Genomic DNA, 8,791 nt, shown 5'->3' with positions numbered 1-8,791 from the left:
AGTGATCTTTGGATGCTTACTTCAATTTGGTTTACATAATCAGCCTTAGATGTAAGAAATATACGTATTCCGAATAGTTTGGTACAGTCAAGATAAAGAGTAAAAATAACAAAAGAGCTATATGTAATTATACTTTTATTTTTACGTTTGACTGTACTAAACTTTTGATTTATCGAAGCGCACAGGAGAATATACATTTTAGAAACAGTAATAGTGATGAATGATGAAAACAAAGTACTGAGTCTCAATGTTTTGGCACTCAGAAATTACGTACCCCACGTGAAACTATCCCATTTTAGATTTGAAGAGAACTAACTATCTATGTTAAACTGCTGTTGTGCAAACTGACAGAGATATGCCCTTATCTAATCTGAATGACTCAAGAAAAGCTTTCGGCTCAACAACATTATTACAAATTGTAATCGATCGCAACAATAATGCCGCTCAGGCCTCCTTAAAACACTAGCTCTCACAAGTCTCAGAAATAACTCGGATAGAATTTATTTGTCAATTTATTTACCAACTATGGGGTCAAACCGTTCTCAAGGGGTTCTATTTCGACGACTATGGGCTGTGTCTATACACTTTGGTCTCATCCTCAGAACTTACGCTAATTTAACATATGACGTGTAAATAAAATAACATCATTATAGAGACGATAAATTATGTAAATAAATAAAAAATAAGCGTACAGTTAAATGTAAAGCTTTTAAACTAAACGTGTACTTAATAGTTTGAAGTCTAAATATATTTTTGGTATAAAATGTAAAGATTCATTAGAAATAATCTGATGCCACTTTCGAAAATATTAATACGATCATTTATGTATTTCATCCCTTTGCCGTCAATATGAATTAAAAGAGATGTCATACATAAGTACATCAAATTGATATTTCGAAGGACGTTACAGATTGTTCCTTTATCATAGTAAACAACTTATTATCTAAAATAAATGCTCTGCATCGTGATAATACGCCTACGAACTAAATATATAAAATATACTTTCCGCGCTTGTTTTTTGTCCCGGCAGACATAAACGAACAATTAATACTGTACACTCTTGTATTGAGAATAGCCAAAGACATTCGTGCGATGAACGCGGATATCCGTGCCCTTAACTAATGCATAGGGTATGAAAGACAAAATAATATTATGTAGATAGAATTGAAGCTATTTGAATACATTTTTTTTTGTCGCTTCTACATAAATGAACTTTGCGCCTGCTTACATTTGTGCATACCTAACTTTAAACTTATGCTACATCTTTAGTCTCACATTATCATTCCATATGTTTTCTTTCAATAGAGATCTCGAGACGACAATTTTATTAACACAACAAGTTATTTAATTTCAGACTCACTATCATTTCAATTCAATAAAGATTTTTTTTTGCGTCATAATTTTAACTGGGATGAATTAAAATAAGGTCCTCTTGAATGATTATAAACGTAGCGGGTATAAAAAAGTACCCAGTTTACACGCACTTCAAAAGTTAGCATATTTGTATAACAAAACAAATAAATAAAACATTTTGCTGCCACACAAAATAGCTTTTAGTGTGTAGTGCGACAATCGCTCTACTAGGACTATTCACTCCAACAATAGTGTGGTTTTGGCTGTTAATTAAAATAGCAAAAACACATTTACTTCGACAAATCGTATGATTTCGTAACTCACGCATCTTGCACTCCGCTTAGACAATAGTAAATAGTTTGCCAGAGTGGAAAATCGTAATTTGACGTATACGGTTTCCACCAAATATACAGATGGATTAAAATAAAAGAGAATCGCCGACAATTCGTGTCCTCGCGATCATGATAGTTTATAACGGTTTCAATTGGCCTTAAATTTTAATTCCCTTAATTTGATTATAGTGGGACCAAATACCTTTGCCATAGCCCAGTTCACATACAATAACAATAAGATACCTGCTGTCAAAATCGCAGAATACAGTCGTGAAGTGTCAATGAGGGTTTTCGCGATTGAAAAATCCGTCAGATGGCAATACGTAGACGCGAGGTCCAAATGCTGCATGATTGGTTATTTTTGACATGACATTGACAGATATGTCAAAATCCTAAAAGAAAATTACACTCGATGTGTTTTGGCTTACCTCGTTGAGCCACGGCGCTCGGTTATGTCAACGGCAAGTGACGGGTGACAGGCGACAGGTGACAGGCGTCGAAGCGTGACGTCACAGCGGCGGCGCGGCGCGGGCGCTCACAGCACGGTGCAGGCGGCCAGCTTGCGGCGCCGGCGCTGCTTCTCCTCTTGCTGCGGGTGGTTGCGGATGATGCGCACCAGCTGTGGAGACAATACATTGCGTGAGACAAAAGAAATACTTATAACATGTATTGAAAAGGATCTGCCGAATACAATGGAGTGGGAACTTATGAGTTGTCGGCTCATTGTAATAATTTGATGTCAGAATAATAACGTTTAAGATAAGATTACACAAACCAATATAATACAGATAAGATGACGTCCATACTTCCCTCGCAATATACACCACTTAATTTTGGATATTAAATCCTGCCAACCGATAGGCTCCGGCAAGAAAACAGCTGTTTTATCAGATGTCTGGTACAGAATACAAAAAGTGGTAAAATAATTTTATGATTCTTAGCCTGGTCAGGAGATTCTCACATCATACTTGGTTGGTCCGAGATATGGGTGACCATGTCCAGATGTTGGGGTCACTGACCTCACCGGGGCCCGCCTTTAGCCGCGCGGGCGGGCGGGGGACTGACCTCGTGGAAGGCGGCGTCGATGTTGAGCGGCGGCTCCTTGGCGCTGGTCTCGATGTAGGGCGCGCCCAGCTGCCGCGCCAGCTCGGGCCCGCCACTGGCCGCGCGGGCGGGCGGGGGACTGACCTCGTGGAAGGCGGCGTCGATGTTGAGCGGCGGCTCCTTGGCGCTGGTCTCGATGTAGGGCGCGCCCAGCTGCCGCGCCAGCTCGGGCCCGCCACTGGCCGCGCGGGCGGGCGGGGGACTGACCTCGTGGAAGGCGGCGTCGATGTTGAGCGGCGGCTCCTTGGCGCTGGTCTCGATGTAGGGCGCGCCCAGCTGCCGCGCCAGCTCGGGCCCGCCACTGGCCGCGCGGGCGGGCGGGGGACTGACCTCGTGGAAGGCGGCGTCGATGTTGAGCGGCGGCTCCTTGGCGCTGGTCTCGATGTAGGGCGCGCCCAGCTGCCGCGCCAGCTCGGGCCCGCCACTGGCCGCGCGGGCGGGCGGGGGACTGACCTCGTGGAAGGCGGCGTCGATGTTGAGCGGCGGCTCCTTGGCGCTGGTCTCGATGTAGGGCGCGCCCAGCTGCCGCGCCAGCTCGGGCCCGCCACTGGCCGCGCGGGCGGGCGGGGGACTGACCTCGTGGAAGGCGGCGTCGATGTTGAGCGGCGGCTCCTTGGCGCTGGTCTCGATGTAGGGCGCGCCCAGCTGCCGCGCCAGCTCGCGGCCCGCCTCCTCGCTCACGGCGCGCACGTGCACGAGGTCCACCTTGTTGGCTGCCACCAGCATCGGGTAGGATTCCCTGCAACATTATTTTAAACCTTAAATGAGGGCTATAAAGAACAACGCCAAACGGCTCCTTGCTGTCTAGCAGCTCATAACAACAAGAGTCATACAAATCTCGACTGATTGCCAAACGCTGACAATGCCGAAAAGGCCAGACTTCGCGCAGCACACACTCGAAGTATGTCCAGCCTGGGACGAAATCATCATAGAATAGGTCGGGTGAGAACTTTATAGGCTATCCTGGCGCGTATGCCAAGATCCGTGGCCGCACGCCACTTCAAGACAGTCATATCACAGAAAGAAATAGCCAAGAGGCAGCGAGAGTTCTCGCCTGACGCTCCAACGAACCGTAGCCGACATCGAGGGCACCGCAGGAGAAACTACTACTTCTATGTCCTCCGTCACAGAACAAAAGTAGGCGTATCAAGTGAGAGACTGGTGACGATGACAATGATAGATAGATATAGTCTGGTCCGGGAGCACGTAGAATTTTGTCCAATGACCCCAAGCTACCCATCCTTATCGCTCGCGCGTAATTATATTGCTGTCGCTACTGAGGGACGGGCGCCCGCAGTGTGTGCGAGAGCGTGACAGCAACATAATTACGCGCGAGCGATAAGAATGGGTAGCTTGGGGTCATTGGACAAAATTCTACGTGCTCCCGGACCAGACTATAGAAAGTATGTATTTATGATGACGGTATTACCTGTCCTTGACGCGCAGGATCTGCGTGTGGAAGTGGCGGATGTTCTCGTAGCTCTGCTGGTCGGTGACGGAGTACACCAGCAGGAAGCCGTCGCCCTTGCGCATGTACTGCTCGCGCATGGCGCTGAACTCCTCCTGCCCCGCCGTGTCCAGCACTGTCGAAGGTTGCCCAGTGTTATCTCGACGGAAGCAATAGCTTTCAAACCCCCATCAGTCAACTATGGCAATGAGCAATGCTCAGCATGATAAACTAACAATACAATGTTTTCCAACATTTGATTATGAAATAAAACGTGGGAAACGCACAGACTTATCACTATAAACAACAAAAATATCGTGACTGATAAACCTGTCAATGCAGTAGATATTATTGGGTTTCAACTCAATAATATTAAATGAAATCTGAGGCCGTTTTCCGAGTTGTCGGCGAGGAAGCGGCACGACATCAACACGCGGTACCGAAAGCTTACCGAGCGCCTATATTTCAAATTCAATGGAGCGTTCCGATTGCCGGAACGCTGTATTGAAATATGTATAACCTCTCGGTAAGCTTTCGGTACCGCGTGCTGATGTCGTGCCGCTGCCGCGCTGACAAGTCAGAAAACGGCCTTAATAAAAAAATCAAGACTGTGCAGCCCTTACCATCGAGGATGCACCACTGGCCGTCGACCTCGGTGTGCTGGATGTAGGAGTCCTCGATGGTGGGGTCGTAGTCCGTCACGAACAGCTTCTGGAAGAACTGGATCGTGATGGCGCTCTTGCCCACGCCGCCGTCGCCCACCACCACCAGTTTTACCTGCAGGCAGTCGGGACTTGGCGTACTGCTCCTCACAAATGGACTCAATATAGGTAGATCGTTTCATCCACGTAGACGCGCCCCACCAATTTTTGGTCGGGGGAAGCGCGGGGTGCGGAGAGTTTGATCCGAGCAATCCGAGCGTCATTATTGTAGTGTGCGTGTGCACTCGTGGATAAAATTTAACGTGTACCAATAACACTCAAACATGAGCGGAAGAATGATGGGGCGTGTCTTGGTGGATGAAACGATCTATATCACACGTAAAAGGAGGCCTCAATGTGAATAGATATCAGTCAAGAGAAACACGAAAAATAATATTTGTATTACGCGCGAGATACTAGTACCTCATTCAAAATTATTAATCATACAATTTTGTGACAAATTAAACAGGATCTACATTCATATTAAAATACTAGAAAGTCAATAAAATATTCTTTTCTAAATGCCTGAAGGACAGGATTATATTTAAATAGTAGCTTACAAGAACATTAATTCATGTCATGAAAATGCCACCATTTTATTTTCCATGCACACAGATGATGCTTACATGCAATATTTATTATTATTCTGGAAATAACTCGTCTCATACTCCACAATGAAAAATAATAGCAGGCTTTTAGGAATTCATCGCACAACCTAATAAAGACAATTTTACAACAATGATGTGTTTTAATGGGGGCTAATAACTATTTATTCATCGGACTCATTTTAGCAGTACTTAAAGGTAATAAATTATGGTTACAGTAATCTTGTAATCAGATAAATTTCTTTCATAATGAATGAAACAAACATTATAATGCAGCAAACAAAACAATGAAAAACATGACCTGCAACAGAACCACAACATGCATGCGTTCACTACAAAAACAAAGGCACATACACTGTCACAATCTTTGAATATTGACATTGCCCTTCAAGCACTAGCGATCAACTCTGAAATAAATAAAACAAACACAGTAGAATAAATAAATATGAACCCAATACAGCACAGTATAAGCACACGGCTAGTAATGGTGGAGCATTCGTCTTCAGCGCAGGTGGTCCCCAACATACATTAATTTTGGAGGACAATGCCTGACAAAATAATAGAATCATTTACATTCATATCATTGATTGCTGAATTTTATTGATACTACAAACACAAAAATTAATTTGTCATATCCTTGCTTGCGATGCTTCATTATCTGTTTCTGTTTTCAAGAACTGATGAAAGTATTTTTTATTACATTAATTTTTAGGATAGACTGGAAAGTAGGAAATAATCTAGAAAAAGCAGAATATCAATGATTCAGTAATTGGTTTAATCATTTACATATTTCAAACTCAGATAAATAAATAAATAATAATAAAGCAAACCCATGACCATAAAAATCCAAAATAAGCAGTTTTAATTTAAATTGTGTATGGACAACCAAGAACTCATTGTTACACAGATTGAAACAGTAATAATGCCTAGCTGCTAAGTAAAAAATTGCAAGATAATAAAAAATTGATAATGGTATTGTATTTATGCACTCACGGTCGGCAAATTTTCATTGGGAGGCCCGGGTCTCGTCATGGTCTCTCCAGGCCGCCGCGCCTCGCCTCCGCAAGTTATAAATGAAGTAACTGCTCCGCTCCGCGCTCATGAGATAGGTATTATCTGCAAATCACCACCAAACCCACGATAAAGCAGTCGGACAGCAAATTATCGTTCCTATTGTTTTATAGATTCTTCGTGTTGGTAGTTTATCGCCCGACAGCCATCACAGCTGATCGCTAACTACGTTTTCGTGTAAAAACAAATTAAAACTCACCTCATTATTGTTTTTTGTACTTGCTGTATATTGTGCGAGGACGGAATGATTGTTTCACTGATACAAAAAATACAAAAATCAGCAGTTTTGTCGGAAATTAACATGAAAACACGAAAGGCGTCTTTGTGAAAATGGATTTTCTTGACTAAGTGCCACAGACAATAAATGAAAATACTCGTTACTGTCATGTGATACTCGTACGTAGCAGTTTAGGAGTGATTTATCTCGTGATATTATTTGTGTAGTGCAGATTCCGTATCGACTGAATAATGTGGGAAATCGATGATAAGTTCATGTGGGGTAAGTTTTGGTTTTTGTTTATACGTTTTTTTATTCTAACGGAGATGACGAATCGATGTTATCTCTTTTGTTATCCGATTAAAAATGTCGCACTGCTTTAGGGGAGAGGGGGGCAGCTTTGGACAGGGGCAGCTTAGAACAAATGAATTTAAAAATCACTGGTTTAGGCTACAATGGTATAAATCATAATTTATATTGCCAGCACTGATGCGCATAGCCGTCACATCTCATTTTTAATATCTAACTGTAGGTTAACCGGCAAAAGTGGTTTTTTGTTTTTGACTGCCAATTTCGCACTTTTTTATTTTGGTTCTAAGGATTTTGTGGACGTAGTTTTATAAAATAGTGAGTGGTTTGTTTACTATATGGAAGTTTAAATAGTTTCAATGAAGATTTGATAAGAAATTGCGATATAAAAGTATGTTCCGTTATTAAATTTATGTTTTTTTCTGGAAATATACCCATGGGGCAGCTTTGAACGAAATGGTTGGGGCACCTTTGAACTTTATAAATTTTCTTTTTTAAGTAGTATTATAAAACCTTAAGTTTTCTAATACTTCGTAGAAGGTTTTTACATAAAAAATAAGCAGATTGCTTTACTGTGACAGATAAAATTTCAAGCTGGGTGAAGTCCGGGCAAAAGCTAGTTTTAGTAGTTGATTGATATTTTTTAAATTATGCAGTTTTGTCTTTGATGTGTCATTAAATAGAAAGTTTATTAGTATTTAGTTAATTGATATATCTTATATTTACTTTTTTTTAATAATATCCCTAAGTTTTGTGTTACTTTGTACAGAGTGATGTAATATAAAATAAACATGTTAAATTGATCCCAAATGACACTGATCATTTAAAATTTTGTTTATTAATTATTTTAAAAATACACATTCATAAATATTCAGTTTTATTTCATTGAAAAAAATACTAATTCAAAACTGCCCCAGGCGTGTTCAAGGCTGCCCCGACTACGGGGCAGTTTTGAACGTTTACAGGTCTGTGCAAAAATCTAAATATCTTAAGAGCGTTGTAGCAAAAAGTTGGCGTTCGAATTTTAGGTTTTTATTGCTTGACGTCGCGTAGTGAGTGCGCAAACTGCATTTATCTGAACAATTTCAACGCTGCGTCGACTAAACGATCTTAATTCGTAGTTGTATCGTACCTAAGACAGTACATCATACATAATAATAAAGAAATAATGTATAATTTACCTATTTGATTTTTTCTCAGATCAGACTTTTAGCAAAATCAAGTTAGCTACGTAATTAATGTATTTTTTACACTAGTAAATCCTGCGACAAGTTTTAATCTTTAAATTGAGTAAAGTAATAAGTTGATGGGTTTGAAAGAATTTATGTTTTATTTTATTCTTTTTACAGCATCAAAAGCTTGTTTATGAAAAATATTTACTATTTAAATTTTACTTTTGACTTTTTAGTTTTTATGATGCGGGTTGGAAAAATTAAAATTTATTCTGATTTTGTGACGTTTCCGCACATAAATATGGATAGGTTAAATAAATAGAATGAAATGTATGAAAACGAGCGTGCCATTTTTTAAACGTTATCTATAATATCTGTGTCCATCAAAGAGCTCGTAACTAAACATCGTAAGCGCCATTCAAATTATTATCTAAAAGTTAATAATAAATATTTAGTTTTTGTAAATCTAAACAAGTCAGG

General features: G+C 40.9%; 1 protein-coding gene across 1 annotated transcript; it reads right to left on the bottom strand.

Annotated features, from left to right (window-relative positions):
- Window positions 1-1,738: 1,738 nt before the first annotated feature.
- Window positions 1,739-6,982, bottom strand: LOC135075357 (ras-related protein M-Ras-like). The gene is made up of 6 exons (XM_063969795.1): window positions 6,813-6,982; window positions 6,536-6,658; window positions 4,860-5,013; window positions 4,219-4,372; window positions 3,366-3,528; window positions 1,739-2,304 (listed from the first exon to the last, which is right to left on the bottom strand). Exons 2-6 carry the CDS (start codon window positions 6,572-6,574, stop codon window positions 2,221-2,223), a joined length of 594 nt encoding a protein of 197 aa, XP_063825865.1. The 5' UTR covers window positions 6,575-6,658; window positions 6,813-6,982; the 3' UTR covers window positions 1,739-2,220.
- Window positions 6,983-8,791: the final 1,809 nt, after the last annotated feature.

The sequence above is a fragment of the Ostrinia nubilalis genome, chromosome 10 (genome assembly GCF_963855985.1).
Source record: "Ostrinia nubilalis chromosome 10, ilOstNubi1.1, whole genome shotgun sequence".
Classification (NCBI taxonomy): Eukaryota; Metazoa; Arthropoda; class Insecta; order Lepidoptera; family Crambidae; genus Ostrinia; species Ostrinia nubilalis.
The sequence above is the reverse complement of the archived record's forward strand: the minus strand, read 5'-3'. Positions and strand labels throughout refer to the sequence as shown.